At 49.1% G+C, this 23,262-nt stretch overlaps 8 protein-coding genes across 15 annotated transcripts; 4 read left to right on the top strand and 4 right to left on the bottom strand.

Moving 5' to 3' along the window:
• Positions 1-65: 65 nt before the first annotated feature.
• FOIG_09277 (STE/STE11/CDC15 protein kinase) lies at positions 66-5,946 on the bottom strand. 4 transcript variants are annotated; one of them, XM_031209504.1, is made up of 10 exons: positions 4,996-5,946; positions 4,729-4,863; positions 4,623-4,652; positions 4,506-4,570; positions 4,015-4,456; positions 3,639-3,966; positions 3,091-3,584; positions 2,545-3,039; positions 2,349-2,492; positions 66-2,301 (listed from the first exon to the last, which is right to left on the bottom strand). In XM_031209504.1, the coding sequence occupies exons 1-10, from the start codon at positions 5,131-5,133 to the stop codon at positions 280-282; spliced, it is 4,293 nt and encodes a 1,430-aa protein (XP_031060591.1). In that variant the 5' UTR covers positions 5,134-5,946; the 3' UTR covers positions 66-279. The 4 variants fall into 4 exon arrangements, with proteins under 4 accessions (XP_031060591.1, XP_031060590.1, XP_031060592.1 ...); XM_031209503.1 differs by having other exon boundaries at positions 3,091-3,966; XM_031209506.1 differs by having other exon boundaries at positions 82-2,301; positions 4,729-5,946.
• FOIG_09278 (uncharacterized protein) lies at positions 5,511-5,878 on the top strand (the record flags this gene model as incomplete). Its single annotated transcript, XM_031209507.1, has 2 exons — positions 5,511-5,589; positions 5,769-5,878. The coding sequence occupies 2 exons, from the start codon at positions 5,511-5,513 to the stop codon at positions 5,876-5,878; spliced, it is 189 nt and encodes a 62-aa protein (XP_031060594.1).
• Positions 5,947-7,070: 1,124 nt separating the features above from the next.
• On the bottom strand, positions 7,071-9,454 carry FOIG_09276 (uncharacterized protein). Of its 4 annotated transcripts, none has more exons than XM_031209500.1 (3): positions 9,213-9,454; positions 8,484-8,961; positions 7,071-8,411 (listed from the first exon to the last, which is right to left on the bottom strand). In XM_031209500.1, the coding sequence occupies exons 1-3, from the start codon at positions 9,221-9,223 to the stop codon at positions 7,503-7,505; spliced, it is 1,398 nt and encodes a 465-aa protein (XP_031060587.1). In that variant the 5' UTR covers positions 9,224-9,454; the 3' UTR covers positions 7,071-7,502. The 4 variants fall into 4 exon arrangements, with proteins under 4 accessions (XP_031060587.1, XP_031060586.1, XP_031060589.1 ...); XM_031209499.1 differs by having other exon boundaries at positions 9,016-9,438; XM_031209502.1 differs by having other exon boundaries at positions 7,071-8,961; positions 9,213-9,443.
• Positions 9,455-9,789: 335 nt separating this feature from the next.
• On the top strand, positions 9,790-12,223 carry FOIG_09275 (uncharacterized protein). Its single transcript, XM_031209498.1, has one exon. The coding sequence runs from the start codon at positions 9,993-9,995 to the stop codon at positions 12,036-12,038; it is 2,046 nt and encodes a 681-aa protein (XP_031060585.1). The 5' UTR covers positions 9,790-9,992; the 3' UTR covers positions 12,039-12,223.
• A 125-nt stretch (positions 12,224-12,348) lies between these two features.
• FOIG_09274 (uncharacterized protein) lies at positions 12,349-13,658 on the top strand. The gene is made up of 2 exons (XM_031209497.1): positions 12,349-12,549; positions 12,595-13,658. The coding sequence occupies exons 1-2, from the start codon at positions 12,356-12,358 to the stop codon at positions 13,151-13,153; spliced, it is 753 nt and encodes a 250-aa protein (XP_031060584.1). The 5' UTR covers positions 12,349-12,355; the 3' UTR covers positions 13,154-13,658.
• FOIG_09273 (uncharacterized protein) lies at positions 12,597-14,311 on the bottom strand. Of its 2 annotated transcripts, none has more exons than XM_031209495.1 (2): positions 13,708-14,311; positions 12,597-13,660 (listed from the first exon to the last, which is right to left on the bottom strand). In XM_031209495.1, the coding sequence occupies exons 1-2, from the start codon at positions 14,243-14,245 to the stop codon at positions 13,185-13,187; spliced, it is 1,014 nt and encodes a 337-aa protein (XP_031060582.1). In that variant the 5' UTR covers positions 14,246-14,311; the 3' UTR covers positions 12,597-13,184. The 2 variants fall into 2 exon arrangements, with proteins under 2 accessions (XP_031060582.1, XP_031060583.1); XM_031209496.1 differs by having other exon boundaries at positions 12,597-13,664; positions 13,712-14,311.
• A 227-nt stretch (positions 14,312-14,538) lies between these two features.
• On the bottom strand, positions 14,539-16,906 carry FOIG_09272 (uncharacterized protein). Its single transcript, XM_031209494.1, has 2 exons — positions 15,902-16,906; positions 14,539-15,850 (listed from the first exon to the last, which is right to left on the bottom strand). Exons 1-2 carry the CDS (start codon positions 16,421-16,423, stop codon positions 15,074-15,076), a joined length of 1,299 nt encoding a protein of 432 aa, XP_031060581.1. The 5' UTR covers positions 16,424-16,906; the 3' UTR covers positions 14,539-15,073.
• A 2,196-nt stretch (positions 16,907-19,102) lies between these two features.
• Positions 19,103-22,995, top strand: FOIG_09271 (uncharacterized protein). The gene is made up of 2 exons (XM_031209493.1): positions 19,103-22,321; positions 22,377-22,995. The coding sequence occupies exons 1-2, from the start codon at positions 21,046-21,048 to the stop codon at positions 22,646-22,648; spliced, it is 1,548 nt and encodes a 515-aa protein (XP_031060580.1). The 5' UTR covers positions 19,103-21,045; the 3' UTR covers positions 22,649-22,995.
• The last annotated feature ends 267 nt before the right edge of the window (positions 22,996-23,262 follow it).

Here is a 23,262-nt window from a genome sequence, read left to right as displayed (position 1 = left end):
GTGTGGATGCTTGGAAGCAGGAGCGGAAAGGGAACGAACAAAATGAAAATAAGTCGGTAACAAGGCAGTATTGACAACGTGAATTGCTTCATAATCTTTTCTTTCATTTATTTATTGTCTTTTGTCTTGTGTGTTTGTTCTTCATGCAATCGCAGTTTCGCCACTTCTTTACCCATCCTCATGTCTATCATGTACAGCCCTTGAATTATCATATCGTGCTCTTCATATCATGCATTCCGCTCATCTCTCGTCTTCATCCTTTCGTTTCCTTTCAATTCGTCATGTCCATTTGGGCTCTCCAGGCATTCGACTCCGTCTCTTACTTATGCCCGCTCGTTCTGCTACCTCTGGCAACCCTGGAGATGCCATGCTGCCATCTCTACTGCCGAGCCCGTCTCTACTACTCAATCCATCTCTACTGCTCAACCCATCTCTGCTTCTGAGTCCATCACGACTGCTCGGCGCGCGGCCTACGTTCTCCTTATTGCTCAAGCTGCTATCGCTTCGGGCGCTCATGGTAATATCGCTGCGAGAGTTTAGGGCCGGACTGTTGCCGTTGGCACTGATCCCAATGGCTGCTCTGGAGCTACTCGACGTAGCCAGCGATGTGCGAGGGAGGCGACTCTTTGCAGATACAAATTCGCCGCTGACACGCCGGGGGATACCTGTTGGCCCATCCCTACTTCGGGGCCTGTATAGTGCCCCCTCCCGTTCTCGTTCGACAGCAGCTGTTCGCCGTGGACTCGCTGCTACTTCGATATAAGTATTGCTCGCAAGACTACCACGGCTCCTGTGCGTAGGTGTCTGCGGAACTGACGCCGACGAATGTAAGCCAGGGGGTGTGTAGCTTGCACCCCGTCGGGATCCTGGCCTTCTTGACGACGATGAACTTGGTACAGCACCGGACGCTCCCTCGCCGGATCTTCCACTTGGCTCGATGTTGGACCGCACCAACTCCGAAGCGAGGTTTCGTACGAGGACAGCCGAGTCCTTCTCTGATAGAGTCTGAATAGCAGCCATGAGAGATCGCACTTGGGAGCTGTTGAGGGATCTCGTTCCATCGCCACTGCCCAAGCCAGGCTCACAAGCATCCATGATAGTCCTCACCAGTCTCAGGAGGTTAAGTCGCACAACCGCCTTCTTGTGAGTCAAACGCTGCGCAATGCCCGCAAACATCTCGGGCTTCGCCAGCGAGGCCGCGACTGACGGGCTGAGGCGCAGAAGTTTGAGTAGTGGTTCCAATAGGTTGGAATCAAAGGCGTTCACCCTGTTGGTGCTAAAGCAACTGATAATCGCTCGTGTGAAGTTACCATCAGCAAGGTGAGTCTCTACATTAGCTGTTTCCTCCTGTAGCCAGACCAAGATGGCATCGAGCGCAGTAACCTGCCAGTACTGGTCTGTAAGTAATGATACGTAAAAGTTGAGACCCTTGTTCTGCCACAAGTATCTGCGGCCCTTGGACCCTGAGTGTGCCATGTCACAGAGTATCGGGAGGGCGAATTCTTTCGGAGGTCGATCGGTCTGCATGATTCTCAGCAGTAGAGGAATAATGCCACCAACAGCAGCATCCTCCTGCCGTTCCTTGCTCAGGCGGCAGAGATTAAATAATGTGTTGAGAACCTGATTAGATATTTCCCGGAAATGTGTCTGGCCCTTCTTCATGCTGTAGCTCAGAAGATCGATCAAGAATTCGATAGCATCGGCTGAGTGCAGCGACTCAATCGTCGTCGAAAGCATCGAAAGGTTCTTGATGAACTTGAGCATTGTGATCTGATGTATTGGCGTCATGCGCCGTAGATCTTTTAGTACACTCTTCAGTACTTGCCGATCTGCTACAACCTCCTTGACGTAGTTCTCAGCTTGACTGAAGAGATAGAAAATGTTGACGATTCGTCCTTCGACAAGCTCACCAAGCTCGTCCTCGCCCTCTTCGTCTAAGACTCGGTGCAAGACAAGCGCCAACGGATATAGAATCTTGCTTCGTGAGAAGATTCTGCAAAAGTCGTTCTTGGGGGTTGGTCCTTGAAGCTCAAATACGTTCCAGATACCGTTGACCCCAATAAGAACAAGGTCTCGAGTAACGTCGTAGTCCTCATCAAGGAACTCGACCAGCACGTTCAAACCACCCGCAGACACGAACATCTGTAGGGTCAATGTCGACGTTTGATACATCTGCCGGACAAAAGCAGCCGCCTCAAGACGAATCTCATCGGAGTATTGTCGTGCAGCAAACTTGGTAATAATGGGAATGCCACCAACGAAACACAAGTTTTCTTGAATTTCCACATCATCGAGGATGATCTAAAAGGTTAGTAGGCCACGAGTATATTACAGGGACTAAAACTTACTGCATTGACGACCTTGAGGAGCTGCAGGATCATGTACTGCCTGCTTTTGACGGTACAAGGCTCCAAAATTTCAAGAATCGGTAACAACCCGTGAGCGCTGATGATTAGATTCTTCACCTCGTTGTTCTCCCAGAGCAAGGCAAGCTGTGATACGTTAATAACTCGGTTCTGAGTGTCAAGTGCGACAAGAACTTACCAAATCCTCCGAGAACTCAGCCAGGGCGTCCTCACCCTCAGTCGTTTTGAGAGACCTTACCAAGTCCTCTACCCTCTCGGCTAACCTGGCATGTCGGTCTCTGGCAATGTTGGCCTCCAGATCCATCTCATCCCATCCTGGATCCATCGATGCGAAGGGATCATCTTCGTCTTCGTCGTCTCCTAGCCAGGAATTGCTCGACACACGAGACATGAGCATCAAACCGCCGTCCTCGGACCCCTTTTCGCTCTCCTCTTTCTCCGCTATTGATGATTCAGGTCCGAAAACATCGCTAAAATCTTCGTCGTCATCTTCTGCGAACTTCTGGATTTCTATCGATGATCGTGTTCGTCGCATTGGCCTGTCAGGGAGAACTGATGGTCGAGACAAAGGCTTCTTCTTCATACTACCTGAGCCAGATTCCTGCATTGACCTCGGTAATGATGTAAGATCAGATGGGTGAAAGAGTTGTGGTGCATCAGTCTGTCGTGAGTTCTGTAGCTTTGTGAGCCTTGAGCGCATGGGGTCCAGACACATGTAACTTACTCGTCTAACAGCTTGATTCGCATTGTGAGTGAAGACGTTGTCATTATCCACGAATAGATCTGAGAAGTCTTCCATACTCTGTTCCCGATAGATGATATCTGGCCTTGGTGGAAGCTCGAACTTGGTATTTAGATTTGATTTTGTCGGCGATCTGGTCCGGCCTGGACCAGCGACCTTACTTGAGCTTGATTTATTTCGACTGTGCGTTTTCACAGGCTCTGAGGGTTTCGTGGGCTTCTTCGGTAATGGTCTGATTGTCTGCTCCTGTGGATCGATGTCTTGCCAGTGGCCTGGCCCCTTTATTGTCATCAACTCGCCCTCAAAGTCGTCATCGTACGAATTACTGTCATTTCTTCCATCATTCACTGAGGCAAAGGCTTTGAGACGATCACTCGAGAGTAGACCACCGAAGTTGTCTTGTGGCTTGAGATGCGGCAGTTGTAGTGCGCTTGGTGAAATAGATGTCGCAAAATCATCGTCCCAGTTGTCATCATCTGTGATACGGTTAGGGTTAGGCAGAATACTCAGACACCGAGACTTTAACGCACCAGCTAGTTCAGGCTTACTGAAAGCTCCTGCGCCAGGACGTAGTTTTGCAAGTGACAGACCTCCCTTGGCAGGAGTTCCACCAAGAAATCTTGACGAAGGCCCGGCATCAGAGCCTGTCGATTGTCGAAGTCTTGGTCCGGAGGATTTTAGAGCTTTGTTCCATTGCTTCACTTCCTCCACAGCATCGCTGAAATTGGCTGGTGTTTTTGATACAGGTGCTTCAGTTCGGCGACAACCTGTAATCCAGGCATGACGAAGTAGTTTTCGGGCAGTTACACGAAGATTGGGGTCTTTTTGGAAACATTGCATGAGAAAATCACGGGCAGCCTGGCAAGATCAGCAAAAACACCCCCGAATACAACCGGGGAGACTCACAGCAGAGATGCCTTCAGGCAATGGGGGGTGATCGTCGTTGACAATTGCGAATAGAGCAGGCATAGCAGCCAAGTTATGATATGGCGGCTTGCCTTGAAGAAGCTCGATAACCGTGCATCCAACACTCCAAATATCGGATGCGGAACTCGCCCCGGAAAGCTGAATGATCTCAGGGGCCATCCAATATGGTGTGCCGACAACCTGTGCCTCCTTATCCTGACCACCAGCGAGGGTGCTGGTTGAAACGCCGAAGTCTGCAAGTTTGACGGTGCCATCCTTTGTGGTGAGAATGTTGGCGCCTTTGATATCTCTATGTATTACACCCTGGTCGTGCAGGTATTGTAGTCCCTGCAGGACCTGCGTCATGTAGACCCCAACCAGATTCTCGGGGAACTTGCCATATGCCTTGCATATTGAGTGCAGAGAACCATTCTCACAGTATCTAGGTTTGTTAGTTCCATGACTTCAAGACTAGAGATGGAATCGCATACTCTAGAATAATGTTGAGGGCGTCAACGGACTTGACAAAGCCAATGTACTTGACAATGTTGTCATGCTACTGCTTGTTAGTCTTCAGATATGATACCATTTCAGACCAGGATTCCTACATGAAGGTTCTTGAGCAGATCGATTTCACTCTAAACAGCACTCACTCATGTCAGTTTCTCAATCACAAACCATTGAGCTTTAGGGTAGAGCTCAGAAACAACCCACCTCGATCATGCGCAATTCGCTCTTGGGAAGATCTGCGAGCTTGATCTGCTTCACAGCAACTGCCTCGCCATTTCCCCAGTTGAAAGCCTTGTACACAGATCCGAAAGCACCTTTCCCAAGGCATTCACCTAAACGCTAAAAGCAGAAAAGGTAAACATTAGCGACAACTTTCTACTAAACCCTGCTGCTACTCTCGCTTATCATGATATCCGACTTTCCAGGGATCGGGATCAAGCACCGGTGATATCGGTAGTTGGATATACGCACGTAGTCCTTGAGTCCTGGATCTTGAAGGGCAGAGCTTTCTCGTATCTTGTCTTTTCGTGAAGGTGTTCCTGGTGTATAGGGTCGTTCGCGGGAGGCCACGGCGGCGCGGCCATTGGCGTGGTACTGCCGCTCGGGCATTATCTCTCAGGTGCTCTCTAACTCAATGATGATCTGGTATGGCCGTGGCAAGCTGAGTAATGCCTCCTCGGTGAAAGCAGAGGCAGTTCGGCGGAGGAAGGACAAGGTTCAGACCAAGACGGAGATATCATTCCCGGCGAATATCGAAGGAAGGGAGCGGAGCGGCGCAGGGCAATTCGTTTCTACATACGAGATCGGGTTCGGAATAAGGCTGTTGTCGTCGAGTTTGGCGAATGTCGTTGAGCTCGTTGAAAGCTTGGTTGACGTCGTCAGCGTGATCGAGGAGGGGAATGGATGGACCAGGTCCGTTCGTTCGTTCGTTCGTTTCGTTTCGTGCGGTCGCTAACAGAACAGCCCAGGGTTAAAGGAAGGACAGGATGAATAACCCGGGAGGGCAAGGGATTGAATTGCGTGAGAGTTTGTTGTTAAGAGAGGGAGAGAGGGAGTGTAAGGGTCGTAAGTAACTAAGTAAAAATAAAAAAAAAATAAAAAAGTAACGTAAGAAACTGGGTGGAAATTCGGAGTTGGACCAAAAAGCCACTGATCTCCAATCAATCATGCGCTGGACTGGACTCGACTGAAGGTGTTGTTTTTCGTCTCAGATTCACCTCCATCTCTCTAGACTAACTCATCAGGCAGGCTCGCAACCCAACCCAAATCGGCCCAGGGCCTGGGGCAGCCCCGTAAGGTGATGGTCGGTAAGGTACATCCTGACGGTCCAGGTACCTTGAGCTGTGCTGCGTGACGGGGTGCCCGGGGGGCCCGTGCCGCCTGCGAGCCCAGCGCTCTTCAACGCCCAGCTTCAACTTGCAGGGCCATCCCCCACTAGCGAGCTATTCCATTCTCCACCCTCGAGACCAGTCGACACAAGCAACAACACGATGACTTATAAAAACAATTCATTGTTAGGACTCGATGATGATGTCAACATCGATTCTCAGCACCAGTTTCAAGAGAGAAAGTTCTTAGTATGTTTTGGAATTCTTTCACTTACAAGGAACGCTCCACCTTTTGAAACAGTTCATGTTCATGCCATGCTATGCCATGCCATGCCATGTAAGCCAAGGTAGTGGATGCATTCAGACACAGGCACACCCAATACTGGTATTCTCTTCCAAGTCAACGACATATCTCATCTCCGCTTATTATTAGACAGAAGTACCCGAATTCATAAAAACAAAGCAGAACTACATCCTCCAAATTCCAACAACGGCCGAATATGCTTACCACACTTCAAAACAAGCCTCACCGTCAACGATCAACTTGGAAACTCATCCGTCACACAAACTCTATAGCCATCCGGGTTATTCTCTTTCAGCCAGCTCCCCGACGCCTCAAATACTAGTCAAGTTATGTCTTTCCCTGTCAGCAACGACCAACAGCCCAATCGAAATACCTTGCTCTCGAGGACAACGCCGATCCAACCCTCGAAGCCACTAATGCGTCTCATATCATCCCAGCAGGTAACTCAACTTGATTTGACTTGCTTGATAGAGTTAAGTTACAAGGCGTCAATGCCGAGGAGGGAAAGATATCGTATCTCGGCGTCGATCAATATCGTGCACGGAGACTCTCTTTTCTTGTTTTCCTTGTAAGCTGAACCATAAACTAAACTGAGATTGCAATCTCATTTCTTGTTCAAAGCGCCTCCGCTTGGCTCGGCATTACGTGACGCTGCCATGACGATACTTCACGCCCTCTACAGACACTGCAGTTGAGACATTCACCAATACTATATATCTCAATTTATGAGTTATAACATTCGATTTTACCCTTGATCAATAGTTCGGCCGCAGGGTCATCTTTGAGTTTGATATGTCATGTTGACAGCCGTGCTCAACAACCCCTTATACAGTCTCAGGGGAGGCTTATGCCGGCAAATGGAGTGTGCTTTCACTAACTGAGCAGCAAGTATTGGACGACAAATGAAAATCATATCAACTTGATACCCTATGTTCTCGTATTTCTTCACCGTAGCTGTACATATCGCAAGTTAGCAGCACGTAGCCGTCCCGAAGACAAGGTCCTTCAAGCCACATCAAGATAGATCTACCAGGATCTCACGATGATGTGCGTCTAATCGTGGCCGCTTTATGGACCAGCAATCCCGGCAGTTATCCATCATATCAGTATGTGGTAGTACAAGCAACGGTCCAGAAGAATGAGTTCTTTCAACGTCAACTTTCATTAGATCTTCTCCCTGCTCATTGTCGAGCCAAGATGTTAACAACCGTACAATTATGATACAATCCATTGCCGACACTGCTCGGTTTTCCGTTTTAACGCCATCTGACCAAATCTGTAGCAAGTAATCCCGGTATTTTATATCCCGCTTCAAATCGAATGCAAACTGGTACCATGTGCCCTCTTTATTCTGTCCCGTCCCCTGGTAGGGTTCGACTGAGGCCAGCCTCAGCCCACCATTCATCGGGGATATCTTCACGTCGTGCTAGGCTACGCACGATGCGCTGCATTCCTATCCAGTCATCTTCGAAGTTTGTGTTGCTTCCTGATGTTGCTGAGCTCTCTCGGTTCTGTCTGTTTCGTTCCGGTCCTTGCTCATCGTCTGAGTTGCCCACGGACAAGTGTCCCACCCAGGCGGAACGTGATCGGAGGGAGCGCTCTCGGCGCCAAGTCCTGAGCCTGTGGTGATGATCACTGGGCACTAGTCCATCCGGGGATCTTCGTTGTCTGGAATCAAAACCAACTGCCCCGTTATCCCGACTGGCGCCTCCATCAACTGGGGCGTCTTGGCCAGCTTCAGGTATTCTTACGTGAACACGTCGCATCTCTGCCCGGCGTCTTCTAATTCGATCCAGGACGCTCAGAGTCTCATCAGGGCCTTCAGTTTCGGAGCCTTCGCAACCTGACTCACAGGCCTGGTCAGCCAATGCGTCAGGGTCTTGGTCGGGCGTGGTGAAAGAGGTGCCTGATGTAGCACCGGCGCTCTGAGATGCAACATTTGATGCAAAAGAAGAACCTGCGCTAGGTGGTTGAGGGTCAGGGGTAAGTGTGGATAGAAGAGTATCCCACACCTCTGGACTGAGGCTCCTATCACGGTCGCCAAGTCCGTCGACACGTTGCATAGGTGCGAATCGCGTATGCCTGTTTGACGCACGGAGAGCTTCGCGCATTGCCGAGCGGTGAGCTCGGCGCTGGCTCATTTCTTCAGAGTCATCTGTGCGAATCACGGGGTGTGTTACAACAGAAGGAAGTCTCTGCCGTTGAGCTCCATTCTCTTCAGGAGCTCGTCCAGGAAGCCCCGACACTGGTATCATCTGAGTTAGTTGTTAGTAAAAAGCATATAGATTGGACAATTGGGATAAAACATCATAGATGATAGAACTTACCACTGCAGGGCGAGGTCGAGGACCCTCATGCCAACCCAGATCCAAATCGTCGTATGATGGATGTGAATTAGTATTGTTTCGGTCTTGTGTGTTGCTGCCATCCCTAAACAGCGAGTTTATGCGCTCTTCAAGCATGTCCCTTCTGCGATCATCCGATCTAGCCATCTCTCTAAGAACATCGCGAAACGGTCTCGCTCGGCGCAGCCCATCAGGACCTCTCGTAGTCTCTAAATCAGGTGGGAATCCAGCTTCAGCCCATGGTACAGAGCGACCATCTCGGCCGGTCAAAGTGCCGGACTGTTGTAGCGAGCCATCATTTAAGCGGTCGCGAATTGAGAAAATACGGCGATGCGCGGCGCGGCGTTCAATTCGTTCCGTGCGTATATTGCGGCGAATGGCGGAGCGGGGTGGCGACGTCGCACTGCTCTTCTCTGCAGCTTTGGAAGGGAGATCTGACTCAACGGGGGCAACAAACAATCTGCAAGACAAGGTTAACAAGTGCACGATGTTGAGAGAACGAGGCCGTCACTACTGCGACGAATATGCAAAGCACGAAGCGCGCATTATCAAGCAACGGATGTGCGCATTCGCGACATTTGCAGCATGCCTTTGCGTTGATATAGTGAAGCGATGGCGACAACGACAAGATCGATCGACCGGGGCATCACTACGTTGGCGCGATGGCAACGAAGGTAACGGACGGGTAGAAAAAAACAAGGATGCGCTTACGGGAGGCCCATGGCTGATTTAGTGGAAAGTGAATGACGAAAACGAGCGAAAACAGCGAAATAAGGAATCAAAGAATTAAGTCGTAATGATTGCAAAGACCAGAAATTGATATCATTGATGAAAAGTCGATGAACAGTGATGACGATGCTGCCTAGAGTAGCAAGGTTAATAAAAGCCAGACGACAAATGCGTGAAGCGTGAAGCGGGTAATTAACCAGTGGAGAGGATGAAAGAACGGAGTGGGCAAAAGAGCAAAGGGGTGCGGGGGGTTCCAAGATGCAGCTCCCAGGGCAGGGAGACTGCGACAAAATTAGATGACCAATCAGAGGGCCTAGAGCTCTTGAGGCTTAGAGCCCAGGGCGTTCAGTTCGCGTGCGCGTCTGATAGTGCTTTCTAACGTGTCGCGATAAGGACTGTTAGTGGACGACTAGCTTCAGCCAATCAACACTAACAGACCACATCTGACCATCCGCCGAGCAGATCAAAGACTGCACAGCCACAGAGCCACATCAGACCACTTCATCGGCGTTCGGAGAGCGGGTGAGTGTGGCTTTCAACACCCCACCCCATGTCGACATGAATTGCCCCAATGTGAAAAATAATGGACATAGTAGTCTCACTCATGTCGTGACGACTATAACGAAACTCAACTCATAATCATCGCCAAATACGCCAATTCGCCCTGGGTCTGAGTCAATCAGCATCTCAGGAGCCTCATACGGCACTTCTCCTCCCCAGCGCCGGGCTCCGATGAGATGCCGTCTCACCTAAATCTTCACCATGTCTTCCACTCAGGAAATCCAGTTCGCCCTCAACCGCATTAATCGGGTCTTGGCTAGCAAAAGGACACCAGGTTACAGAGATATTCGACTAGGCCTGGATCGTATCAGCCGTGTCGTACCAGACAAGCAAGAGTGGAAGGGTATTCATGTTGCTGGCACCAATGGTAAAGGCTCAATATGCACCTTTCTTGCTGGTATGTTCAAGCTCGCTGGTCTCGGTTATGGAAGCTTCACATCCCCCGCCTTTCCAGAGAGGCACAATGGAGTCACAATAAATGGCCTTTATGTGAATCCGCGAATGTACGACATGGAAATGAAGCATGTTGAAGAAAAGTACAATCGTATTGCTGCTGGTTGGAAATACAAGCACGGACAGGAGCCTCTGAATCTAACACCATTCGAGTTCGAAACAGCAACAGCATTCCGAGTATTCAACAAAATGCATGTTCCCTATGGTATCGTCGAAGTTGGCATGGGCGGTGCTACCGATGCAACCAATGCCATGAAGCAAAAGTCTGTTACTATCATCTCCAAGATCGGCCTCGACCACCAAGAGTACCTCGGAAATTCCATCGATCACATTGCCAAAGTCAAAGCTGGCATTATGCGAAAGAACGTTCCTTGTATTGTTGACCACACTAACAAGCCTTCTGTCATCCATGTACTACGAAAACATGCTCGAGAAGTAGGAACAGACATCATCCTCACATGGAAGGGTGAACCTTTACTGTTAACTCTCGACAACTCAAGATGGATGCTTGAGAGCTACCAAGTCCAGAATCTTTTGTGTGCAGCCATGGCCTTTCGTCATCTCTTCCCATTGCAGGAGATCAATTTGGATAAGCTCTTAGAAACCGATCCTTTCTTACCTGGTCGATTGGAAACAGTTCAAGTCAACGCGCCACTTTCTGGTATTCAACCACGGGAAATTCTGGTTGACGGTGCTCACAACATGTTGGGAATCACAGAATTGAGCAGACATGTCAACAGACGCCTACGAAAAGATGACCAGCCAGTGACTTGGGTTATGGGTATGTCCCAAAGCAAGCACAAACCTTTCTTCAAGATGATGGAAAACCTTGTCGAGCCTCAGGACAACTTTGCTATGGTTGAATTTACTCAAGGTCCCAATGATCCTCAGCCTTTGCCCGCCTCATTCGGTGCCGAATACGCCAAGACGAAGCAAATCGATCCTGGTAATGTATACTCTGGAACGCCTGACATTGCGAGTGCTCTTCCATGGGCTTGCAAGAAGAGTGACGGTGGTCCTTTAGTGGTTACAGGAAGTCTTTACCTGATTCGACAATTATTCAGCCTCAAAGGCATTCATCGAACAAGAGAACTAGGTACGAGGAGACCTGGCAGAGCTCAACTCTACCGATATTCCAAGATTGCTCGAGAGAGAAATCTGACAGACGAGGAGGCACGGGAGTTCAAACAGGCGAGACGACATCACCACCTATCACCGAAACGAAGTAAGGTCTTTGCCCAAGTACGCGACGGCGGCCCTATCCAACCACTAAAAGTGCCCGTCAAGACAAGAGAGCTGCAAAGGAAGGCTGCGTTTCATAAGAAACAGGCAGAGGGATATCGGAAGTCTATCGCCGCCATTAAGAGGGATATGGAAAGCCCAAAGAAGGAAACAGATAAGCCTGAAACGGCCGTGGAAAATATTGCCTCCCGTCTTGAAGACTTGGAGGCACAGGCTGCGAAGCACACGGCAGAATATGAAGATGCCATGTTCAATATTAGGGGACGACGTGCACTACCGCACATGAAGTACAAGAGTCATCGACAAGTGTTTGGGTATCCAGCGACCCCCAAGCCCCCAACTAAGTCCCCCTTCCAACCGGCAGGGGAGTCAAAGAAGCGCAAAGGCAAATCTAGTGTGTCATGGAAGGACACCAAGGAGAGCTTTAAAGATCAACTCGCTGCGGCTGAGAAGCAAAGGGCACTGGAGATAAACCAGGCCAAGACGAGGGACAGCAGCGATCCTTTTGAAGCAAAGGTGGCTGCTAACAGGAAAACGGAAGGAAACTTATGATGACTTGGGCTGTTTGAATATCTATAACGCGAATGTACTATCACAAAGCGATTTATGCATTGGAAGGGGAAATGGAATGGGGAGATTTGGTAGGATCTATATGTACAATACCAGGGTAGAGGGGCAAAGTCTATCTCAATCTATCACGAAGCACCAGTGCCATAATGTGAACAGCATAAACCCACTTGATTTATTGTATCTCAAGACACTCTCAATTCTTTGTTTGCTTGATTTGCTTTCGAACTGGGTATCACATGATCAGACCCTCACTCTACACCCAACCTGTCTTGAATTCCCTCATCTTCCATCTCACCGCCATGCCACCGTCGCATCTTATCATCGTCTGCTGCCACGGAGTTTGGCTCGGTGGCCCAACCCTCGGCCAAGATGAAAGCGAATGGCTAATCGCAGACTTTCAGCGTGGCGAAACCCCGACTTTTGTTCAGCATATTAAAGCTGGCGTAGATGCCCTCGCTCAGAATTGTCCTGGTTCTGTTTTGGTGTTTTCTGGGTATGTAGCCTGGCTAACATTTTGTGCACGTACTAACCATGATAGAGGACCGACGCGCAAAGAGTCAAGAATTTCCGAAGCAGCTGGCTACAAAAGCATCGCAGCCAAGAACAACTATTGGGGACTGTTACAGGATGAAGACATCAACGATGCAGTGCTATTAGAAGAGCGCGCGCTTGATTCGTACCACAACGTCCTCTTCTCCCTAACACTCTTCTATTCCCACTACAAAAGATGGCCAGCTCACATCACCATCGTAAGTCATGGTTTTAAGAAAGAGAGACTTGTCGATGGGCACTGCGCAGCTATTGGCTTCCCTCTCGACCGAGTCACATTCATTGGTATAGATCCTCCCGGGATGGCAGCATCTTCGAAAGATCAAGATAAAGAAGAGGCGATGAAGGGCGCTGCGTTGGCGATGGGGGAGTGGGGGGATGATCCCCATGGACGAGGGGAGAGTCTTGCTGGGAAAAGAGTGAAGAGGAACCCTTGGGGGGTTTGGCAAGGTGTGTTTTCAAGTGAAGATGGCGATCGCGGTGGTCTAGTCCTCAAGATGGAAAACGGGAGCGAAGTCATGGACGAGGAGCAAGCTAGGCCCTGGTGATCTCTATGGTGTCTATATCTATACCACAAATCTACAGAACACTCTTCTCCCCCTCCCTAACATGTGCCTTGCCTCTCGGCCCCTTTTCCACGGCATTAACCAAGAACTGCACAGCATCCTCCACCATCTTGGGACTGAACTTATGTCCAATACCCTCATATACTCTATCGTCCACCTCCAAGCCACCATCGCGATACCAGCCCTTTTCACCCACGGCTTCCTTCAATAACGTCGAAAATTCCTTAGTGTTTGCGTATGGAACCAACTCATCGTCGCCGCCCGAGCAGAGGAGTAGCTTCTTGCCTTTAACGCGCTCATCCAGGATAGCCCTCAGGCGAGTCTGCTCGGCAGAGGAAAGTGAAGATGGGATGGGCGCAGTACCGAAGCAAATAGCCTTGGGGTCGTGTTTGCTACAAATCTCGATAAGATCCTTGGGGAAGTATTTGCTTCCGATAAAATCAGCGCCGCAGTCGAGTTTCGATCCAGCAGCGCGACCAGACATAAGTCCTATCTTGATCAGCTCACGTTCTTCACATTTAGCCATAATAACTCACCTGCGAAATCAGGACACCCAATAATCACTACAGCCGCATCAATCCTCTTCTCCCCAAAGAAGGCCTGCCAGGCACCATGTCCACCTAGACTCCAGCCAAGGCACACATGGCCATCAATTTCAAGACCAAGATACCCCGAAACAAGGTCCATAAGACCACTCATATCTGATACGCCTCCCTTTACCATGGCAAACATGTCAAGCGCATGTGTCGGATTTCCCTTACTCCAAGGATGGTTCGCTGATATGCTAACTATTCTAGTTCCGTGGTTGGGCATATCAAATGCCAAGGCGATGAGGCCACGCTTGGAGTTGCTACCAGCATGCGCGCCCCATGCTCCTATGGTGCGTCTCGCAATATCATTCATGGTGTCTCGAGATCTGGTACGAGGGTGCAGAAGCCATAGGCATGAAACGGGGACATTGGGAGGAAGTTCATCAAGACCATAGACATCGACACGCAAACCTGACATATGAACGGTCTTGATGGAAATTTCTGGGGCGGCCGGAAGGCCTTGTGTGACGTATTTGATAGACATGGCGAAAGAAAAATGCTTCGTATGAGCAGAATGAGTAGAGGCTGAAGTTGTTGATTTGGAGTTGAGTCCATAGACATTCATTGTATCCGATCTTCCCCAGGATCGCCGGTGGGTCTAGGGTAGCGAGCCGGTGTCGGCCCCATGATTTCGGAGAAGCATCATATCATAGACAAGGGTTAAAAGCACTAAGATGTAAATGGTTATTCGTATTCAGAATATATCTCATTGATATTTTTTGCCTCAAAAGGTACATTGTGCGGTTGAGGGAAGATTGTGCGTGGTAAAGTTGCAAAGACCTCTTATTTGAGGTTGAAGTTGAACAATTATACGAAACCCTTGGCTTAAAATCTACAAACTCAAGACCCGATTTAGCAATCTTGATGGATTGACTACAAGATTGACAACATCTATTCACGTTTAAATGCTGCAACCCTCAAGATTTCAAAAGAATTATTAATTCGCGTCGTGCTGCTATTGCCTCACGCAAACTAACTTATATAAAAAAGGGGTTAAATAAAACCAACATCATCATCCATCGCCATGCTGCTGTAAAGCAGAAAACAAAGAAACAAAAACCTGCCAAGCCCTTCCTCAACGCCATGTGCGGTATCGTGCCTGTCCCGTTGTCCACTGCCCTATCCCAGTCCAGCCCAGTCCAGTTCCTTATGCTGCCTGCGAAAAAATAATGTGTGCTGATTCGAAAAAAAGCAAATCCATATCATCCATCTTTTAAGTCCGTTCTACGGTTCAGTACTCCCTGAGAAGTACATCGAAGTCGTGTGTAATAGTCTGCTGAGCAGACATCTGTAGTTCTAGAGTCTGTGACGTTTAGTCAACCTTCCAGTGGTCATGCTCGTCGGAACCCAGATAGAGCTCGACACCATACAAAACCATAGTCAGGCCGATATTGGCCCACTGCCAGTTGCTGCCCTCAACATCACCACCTCGGAGAGTCCAGCCATCTGGACCGTCGCTGGTGGAGAAATGTTGTAGGAGCAGACTGGTGTAGACTGCTATTAAAATTGACGGCGAGAACCAGCTGAGGAATCCCAAGAATTTACCTGCAGTCTCAGAGTCCTCCCAATCTGGTTCTTGCATCATGGCTCGCGCACCCGACTCGCGGATTGAGGGGATGATACGTGTAGCGCAGTAGAATACCAAAGAGCGGTATGTTAGCGAGATGATGACTGATGGCGTGATAGTCTGGAAGGCGGCATATAGTAGCGCCAATGACGAGTGAACAGCGGATGGCAATGAGCCCAGCATGTGGAGGAAAGTCGAGTAAGATGCCATAATGACAGGGGGCAAAGGTGGAATATCAGACTCTGAGCCATCGTGATCTTGTGTATGGTCTGCATTTTCTGATGGCAGATAATCGGTGAAGATCTGGTAGATGCAGAGCACAATATAGGCAAAAAGAAGCGACGACTCAATAGGATTGCCGCGACCACTGCCGATACCAAAAGCGCACAGGAACACGGCAGTTGTCATTGCGATGCCAATAAGGGTAGCATCAAGGTTGCCGATTTGAGGGAATTGTGCTACCCTCCAGAGGAAGTACACAGCGCTAGCCATGATGGAGCTGGAGAGAACCAGAAGAACGATCTGCGCCAGGGTTAGCATGTGCCAGATTTCAAGATTAGACATAAAACTTACCAACCAAGTATCACTTCTTCCACGGTTGACGAGCCATCTTGTGAGCTGTCCCGCTGCTTGGATAACCAACAAGGTACAGAAGCCCTCCAAAAGCTGGAACACGGGCCCCGAATACCGTAGCACATTATCCCATCCACCCAGCGTGATCGTCTCAACCAAGCCATCCTTGCCAAACATCCATTCCCTCCAGCTCGTGTTCTTAGAGTTGAACAGACCACCCACTGTTCGCTCCACCCAATTTGTGTTGCCGGCATCGACAGCGAACTGTCCCAGCGCCCAGATGAGGAGGGCGGGGATGATGATCCACTGCGACAACCGTAGAAATCCAGAAAGGAAATACCGCGAGCGTGACTTTTCTGGCGTCAAAAGCTCGAGGCTAGAATATGTAAAGTAGAATAGGAACAGGGCTAGACTGTAAGCCAGCCCACTATCGCGACCGCCGACATCGAAAGCGACGGGGATGGAGAGGACGATGCTAAGCAGGAAGATAGAGCTGAATAGCGCCCTGAATAACCACCACATCGGAGCGAAGAGATGGCAGGCGTAGGCCGCGCCGAGGGGAGGGTATCGAGGTCGTTGGTTGCGTTCAGCAGGTGGGCATCCAAGTGCGATACGTCAGGCGATAGCGAAGAATATCGTGACAGCTAAGATGTCGCCCGGTGTGCGGAGTAGGTAGTTTCAAGGGGAGAATTTACCCATCGATAAGGCTCGCTCGTCTCGATTTCGTCAAAGTGCGTGCAATATATCGAAGGTCGGTGACAAGCGGCAGAGCTCGAGCGGGACAAGATGAAGCAGTTTGAGGTTGAAGAGTTCAAGATCAAGATAAACGGTCAGTTCCCCAAAGTTGGCGGTTGGTCGGTCTGAAATTCACGGTAGGGTAAAGGTACGTAGTGATTTGGAGCTCCCGTCTGTCAAATCTGGGCTCGGCTGTTGCTTGATGTTTGAGTGTGACTTGCGCACACAGCAATGCAATGTGGCTAATCGAGGTAGCGGCCAAATTTTGCTTATCGTCTGCTATCTTCACGTGGCAGAGGCAACTCAGGTCTAAGGTGGTCACCCGGCCGCTAAAATCAAGTAAAGTTTGGTGGGAGGGACCGTTTCGTTTGATGATTGGCACGTGTCATTCATCTTGATATTTCTCTTATTTGATGTGTTAATTTAACAGATCAAGTTTCATGTTTCAAGAAAGGCAGGTTTATGCGTTGTGTTTTTTGACTGATCGACCAAACAGATGCTGCTAGGATGACCTGGGTTGGCTGGTGCATAGCGTCACATCAACATGATAGGTTCGCAGCACATCTCGCAATCAAGAGAGCAGATCAGTACCTACATAAGCAGGGCAAGATCTGGGACAATGACAGCATCAGAGGGCAACCTCAGCACTGACAAATCTTCCGGTCTAAGTGCTATCACCAAAACCTGCAAGGTCTAAGTATGATGCATCACCGTGCATGCAAAATCTTGATTCAACCAAACCAAGGTCATGAAACCAAACTCAACTGAAGAACAAGTTAATTTTTCACAACCTCAAGATAAGACTCGTTCAGCTTAGCTTGCTTGCCTTCCATGTTGGGCGCAAGTCGCGTCTTGTACTTATCCGTATATGCCTATAACCGACCCCACCTCGTGATCTGCAAAACACGGCCAAAGCCCTACGCATCCACTTCAGGTAAGAGTTTGTCTCCACGTCGCGTTAGAGCCTCCTCATTTCTACTCCTTCATCATCACAACCATGCACCCGGCGAAAACCACCCTTTTCCTCCTATCGCCGACCCAAACAATCTTCTTTTTGATCCCTCGGCATTTTGATGACCATGGCTATTTTGTATTCTTGCGCTAGTGCGTTGATACTCGTGTCTTGTTATCCTCCTCCCAATCTAACACTAGACACTTGTATCCATCCATTAATTGCCCTGCTTGCCCATGATTTGAAAATGAAAATAAAAATGTTGCTCGAGTGATGCAACATGGCCTTCCTTCTATCGCACTCCTACTCGCGCGAAATGATCTGAAAACAAACGTTGACTTGCCCCCTCCTGATCGACAACCCGACGCGATACCGATATAATATCCAGAACAATTGTACCAAGTGTTGCCCATCTAACGAGGAGGAAACTGCAAAGTGGATCTCATGTGAGGGAGAGCAACCTTGGCCAACGCGAAATCGTGGCGTCTGTTGTATCAAATCAAAAGATTTGACGATGTTGTTGGGGCATACAGCTGTACAAGTACTGTGATGCTAGAAGACTTGGTTAACATGATGCAAGTGCATTTATTTTACATTCCTATTTCTCAACAGCTTGAGAATTATTCTATTCCCATGTTTGCTGTTGTGTATTGTGTTGTCCCTCTATGGATGCGGTGCTCACTATGGTCGTGATCATATTGGGTGGTGGCGATAGCCTCAACATCTTGTGAGAAATGATTTGGGTGTGGGGATGCATCGCGGTGACTTCAAAACACCTTGGAATCATTACGGCGCTGTGCTGGACGGGGTATCAAGAGCTTCACGTCACCAATGGCCCACGACGCCGCTGAAGGCTGCCCACCAGCTGGCAAAACACCAGCTGCCCAGTAGCACGCCGGCAACCCCGCTGGCCTCACCAGAGCTCACAGCACCACCACCCAAACTCGCACCAGGAAGTGCATGAGATGAGGAGGGGATATAGTCTGTTCTAAATCACCTCTCTTCCAAGGGAGAGCAGGAGGCGCCGGGGTAACCGGTCAGGACAAACTGCTCTCGCCTGGTGGATAAGGAGTTCGAAAATCCGACGACACCCCGAGTTCGAAACCCGACGACAAAAAAAACGACATGAAAACGGCGAATAAACAAATCCTAGGTGGTGGGGGAGCAGAAGGCGCCAGAGCAACTGGTCAGGGCAAACTGCTCCCGCTGGAGGAAATGGCTCGACGACAAAGAGATGTAGGAGGCTTAACACCAGCCTCCGAACTCTTTTGCCAATTTGGCATATTTTATTTTTATATATGAGCTCAATGTATATCTTGATATTTTCCTTTTTGCAAGACTTTGAGATAGACTGAAATAAAACCATTGAATCGAAACTACTGGCAGTGTTAGAAATAGCTGTCTTGAAATGGAATTGCTACCTGAGCTGGAGTAGCTGATGTACGTTGGTACTACGCTGCATAAGTGTGCAGAGTGATATGGGCGAAATGACATGCATGTGATTGCGACGCGTGAAAAAACATACTGTGATTGACTTGGTGTGGAATATCAACTCTTGAATGCTTCTCTCTATATCTGATATTGACAATGATTGATTGACGTTGAATGCGATGCTTCATTATTGGCTGGCGAGTCGATCGCCCAGAGATCGCCCAGCCCTTGGCACTAGCTTGGCGATAACCTCGCTGGCTGTGGATATCAATCATCTCAGAAAACACCACAGACGCTCACAAATTGTTTCGCGAAATAAGCTTAAAAGCCCCACATGCGCACAGGACATTGCGCTCTCACGTTGTTGAGAAGAATCCCCGAACTCCCCGAGGCTGGCAAAATGAAGCAAAAACAGAGCAATAGGCAAATGGTGGAACGCTTTACGTGAGAGAATGACAAGACGATACGATATGGCATCAATTTCACGACCCGAAGCAAAGCCCGACGAGCCGCAATTCATTTCTCCTAGCCTAAATGACGCCTTTTAGGGATTCGATGATGCAACAGCAGGGTCTAAAGTAAAGGACCAAGACGGGAATGGCACCACTCTTATTTCCATCGAGAGGGGGTAAACGCTCCGGACCCTCGGGACATGGTTCGTTGGTTAAGGCAAACTTCAAGCCCGTTGCCATTTTTGGTTTCCTTTGACACTAGCGATTGCATCATTCCTGGAGACTCAGCCATTCTTGATCATCTCCCCGTGAGCAACGGTGATGGATAATAAGGCTCAACGGCTATCGAAAGATAGCACGAACGAAACATTTAGGGACTTTTCATCAAGGAAAGGGTTCACAAGCATCACCCTCTGATGAATCGACATCGATGTGACGTTGGGCCTGCATAAGCCTGCAGCGAAGATCAGAACCTCAATTGCTTCTTTTTGGTCTGGTTCAAGCACCCTTCTCTCTTGAGCTCAGATCAATGTTATCACAGCTGACCACAATCACATCCGATCATCCACCTGGTCAACGCCTCATCAATAGTTGATTATTGCTCAGTATCCGGCCGAATTGCGTGCGATCTATCAGTACCAACTTGCAGTAACAGGCTTGCAAAGTCGGACTCGCCTCCATGGCTCATGTACGTAAAAGCTACGTTACGCATGCACCACAGCTAAAGACCCCACGTATTGGAAGACAGTGATCCAGTCAGGAATGTTGAAATCACCTTGTTTTGAGCCCCTGCCAGGCAGCAGGGAATACATCTGGGATCGACCTGACGGAGATTCCGGTGGATTTGCAGTTTGGAAGATGATGCGACCCAAATGGGCCTTTACTGGCTGACGTGCAGCTTCAGTCTGGGTCGTCGGGGTTGTTAGAGGTCTGATACGGATGTTCGGCACATGGCGTGGACCGGGTGGGGCACCGTTCGCCGCTCCGGATAGATTTGCGGCCTATGGCTTCACTTCATTTGTCTGCTCATATCTAATGTTGGTAGGCATTTGGCGACACTCCGGTGCGTGGAACATATGATCCATCGTGAGTGGTGTGCTGTGTTGCAGTTTGTCGTTAATTGCTATCCTAGCGTGAGCTTTGATAGATGAGAGGGCCAAAGAGGATCGATATGGGCGACGTCCGAGAGGCTCGATGAAGAGACTGACGACTAAAAGACCCCATTTCTAGTTTAGTAGTGAGCTTCTACTCCGAGTATGGAAGCAGGCTCTGAACCTTGTTTGTGTGACCAACAGCCAAGTTGGTAGGGATCGTAGGATCGCAACCTTGGTATGGGATTATGCCTGGGAGTTGAGATCTTCTCGCCCTCTTTAAATGCAGCTCGTTTCCTAGCATTTTCTTTCGCTCACACCTAGCACTCGCCGAGTTTGTGATTTGTGCCTGGCCCACCTTTCTTCTTTTGTTCTTGTTGCGATACCGTAACACCTTGAACCTGGTCAGCATCGTGGTGTTTCAATTCAACACAACACACCTACAGTCCTGACAAGCTCACACTCTCCTCTTACGCTGTCATAATGGCCGAAAAGACATCTCTCGGTTCTGGAGGCGGAAGCCCTGACCCAGAACGTCGCCAATCTCAACTCCAAACTCCTTCGTCACGATGGGCGTCTCTGTTTGGTGGCGAGGGTGTCACTGCCGGACCTCGAATCGCTCAATTGCCCGAATTTGTGAGGCGTGATCTTTCAGACTCCGAGGATTCAAGTTCTGCCATTCTCAATAAACAGCTGGCTGCCGAGCAGGGAGAACAAATCCAGTACCGCACTTGTTCATGGCAGAAGACTGCTGGTCTGCTTTTCAGCGAGTACATTTGTCTTGCCATTATGAGTTTCCCTTGGTCGTACAGTGTTCTCGGATTGGTGCCTGGTATTATCCTGACGATTATTGTTGCTCTCATCGTTCTTTACACCAGTCTCGTTCTCTGGGAATTCTGCCTCCGCCACCCAGAGATGCGCGATGTTTGCGATATTGGACAGATGCTATTTTGGGACAAGAAGTGGGCTTGGTGGGCAACTGCTGTGTGCTTCATTCTCAACAACACCTTCATTCAAGGTCTTCACGTTTTGGTTGGTGCCAAGTACCTCAACACCATGACCGAAGCCGATGATGTTGGTAGCTGCCGGACCGTTATGTTTTCGGTCATTGTTGCTGTCATCAGCTGGATTTGCTCCCTGCCCAGGACGTTCGACATGATGGCCAAGCTCGGAACAGCATCGGCTTTCTTCACATTCATTTCCGTTCTGCTTGCTGCCATCTTTGCCGGTATTCAGGATCACCCATTTGGATACGATCCTGCGAAGCTGGGCGAGCCTATTGTTACAGCTATCCCTGTTAAGGGCACGACCTTTGTCAACGGAATGTCCGCTTTTCTCAACATCAGCTACACCTTTATCGGCCAGATTACCCTGCCCAGCTTCATTGCAGAGATGCGAGATCCCCGGGACTTCCCCAAGGCTCTGTGGGCGTGTACGATTGCTGAGATCATCGTCTTCAGTCTCGTTGGAGCCATCGTATATGCTTATACCGGCAACCAGTATGTCACCGCGCCGGCTTTTGGTTCGCTCGAGAATGTGTACAAGAAGGCGGCCTTCTCGTTCATGATTCCTACCATCATCTTCCTTGGCACCCTCTATGCCTCAGTATCGGCTCGCTTCGTCTTTTTCCGACTCTTCCGAAACTCCAAGCACTTGAATAGTCACACTCTTGTTGGTTGGGGATCTTGGAGTGGAATTCTTCTTGTGACCTGGATCTTTGCTTTCATCATCGCCATGGTCATCCCTTTCTTTAACTCTCGTAAGTGCCCGAAGCAGAATTATTGCATCGATCGTTACTGACCATTACCTTCCAGTGCTTTCCGTTATGTCGTCTCTCTTCGATAGTTGGTTTGGCTTCATTTTCTGGGGAGTTGCCTATTTCCGAATGCGCAAAGCCGATAAGGAGATTGGTCGACGACATGGCAAGATCGCTGATCTTACTGGAAACATTGTTAACCTCATCTTGATTGCGATTGGTATCATGTTCCTTACTGTTGGTACATATGCCAGTGTACAGGGCATTATCGACCAGTACGAGGCTGGTACCGTGGCTGGTGTATTCTCTTGTGCGTCCAACGGTCTTTAAAATGAAGAAGAGAGAAGGGAGAAGTTGTAGAGAAATAAGTTATGCAATGATACCCGAGCTGGAACAATACACGCGGAGTTGGTTTTTCTTGATCGAGACGATCGTATGCTGCTTTCAGCCACGATCGGTCCCGTTACGGAGTACACGAAGTTGTAGAATTGGATCCATCATGATGAATCATTGAAGTAGAAGTTGACGTGTTGTAGATGTTGAAGTAGAGTTGAAGTGGAGGCTGAGGCTCTGCCGGAGCTGAACCTTAGCTTGACACCCACGCCAACCAGTTCTCGCCAAGAACGCCTAGAGCTTGTTGTCACATGCTCTTTATTCATCTGATGCATTTCCTTTAAGCATATTCATATCATAAATTGTCAATCAAACTCGAGTTTGATGAGAATCTAATGGGGCAAAGTTGCTGCTGACTCCAACATCTAGGTGTCGATCCTAAGCATTTGACAGCATTGACCCACCTTGGCCTCTGGTATATTCGATTGGAAGCTTAACTTCTTAAGCTGTCCCGGACATTGAATCGATAGTAACACTTAAGAAGCCTTCTTCATATATTCAGCATATGCACACTCAAATGGATTATCTGGAAAGACACGTTGACCATCTAG

The sequence above is a fragment of the Fusarium odoratissimum genome (genome assembly GCF_000260195.1).
Source record: "Fusarium odoratissimum NRRL 54006 unplaced genomic scaffold supercont1.15, whole genome shotgun sequence".
Classification (NCBI taxonomy): Eukaryota; Fungi; Ascomycota; class Sordariomycetes; order Hypocreales; family Nectriaceae; genus Fusarium; species Fusarium odoratissimum.
Note: the sequence above shows the minus strand (reverse complement) of the source record. Positions and strands in the feature narration are given on the sequence as shown.

Coding starts and splice junctions, on each gene's coding strand:
- FOIG_09274 (XM_031209497.1), top strand. CDS start 12,356: ATGCCACCGTCGCATCTTATCATCGTCTGCTGCCACGGAGTTTGGCTC. Junction 12,550..12,594: donor TCTGTTTTGGTGTTTTCTGG/GTATGTAGCCTG, acceptor TAACCATGATAG/AGGACCGACGCGCAAAGAGT.
- FOIG_09273 (XM_031209495.1), bottom strand. CDS start 14,245: ATGTCTATCAAATACGTCACACAAGGCCTTCCGGCCGCCCCAGAAATT. Junction 13,661..13,707: donor TGGGTGTCCTGATTTCGCAG/GTGAGTTATTAT, acceptor TGATCAAGATAG/GACTTATGTCTGGTCGCGCT.
- FOIG_09271 (XM_031209493.1), top strand. CDS start 21,046: ATGGCCGAAAAGACATCTCTCGGTTCTGGAGGCGGAAGCCCTGACCCA. Junction 22,322..22,376: donor CATCCCTTTCTTTAACTCTC/GTAAGTGCCCGA, acceptor ATTACCTTCCAG/TGCTTTCCGTTATGTCGTCT.
- FOIG_09276 (XM_031209499.1), bottom strand. CDS start 9,047: ATGCGCGCTTCGTGCTTTGCATATTCGTCGCA. Junction 8,962..9,015: donor TGCTTTGCATATTCGTCGCA/GTAGTGACGGCC, acceptor CTTGTCTTGCAG/ATTGTTTGTTGCCCCCGTTG. Junction 8,412..8,483: donor CTCGACCTCGCCCTGCAGTG/GTAAGTTCTATC, acceptor CAACTAACTCAG/ATGATACCAGTGTCGGGGCT.
- FOIG_09275 (XM_031209498.1), top strand. CDS start 9,993: ATGTCTTCCACTCAGGAAATCCAGTTCGCCCTCAACCGCATTAATCGG.
- FOIG_09272 (XM_031209494.1), bottom strand. CDS start 16,423: ATGTGGTGGTTATTCAGGGCGCTATTCAGCTCTATCTTCCTGCTTAGC. Junction 15,851..15,901: donor GAAGAAGTGATACTTGGTTG/GTAAGTTTTATG, acceptor ACCCTGGCGCAG/ATCGTTCTTCTGGTTCTCTC.
- FOIG_09277 (XM_031209503.1), bottom strand. CDS start 5,133: ATGCCCGAGCGGCAGTACCACGCCAATGGCCGCGCCGCCGTGGCCTCC. Junction 4,653..4,728: donor GCGAATTGCGCATGATCGAG/GTGGGTTGTTTC, acceptor AGTGCTGTTTAG/AGTGAAATCGATCTGCTCAA. Junction 4,571..4,622: donor ATCTGCTCAAGAACCTTCAT/GTAGGAATCCTG, acceptor AACAAGCAGTAG/CATGACAACATTGTCAAGTA.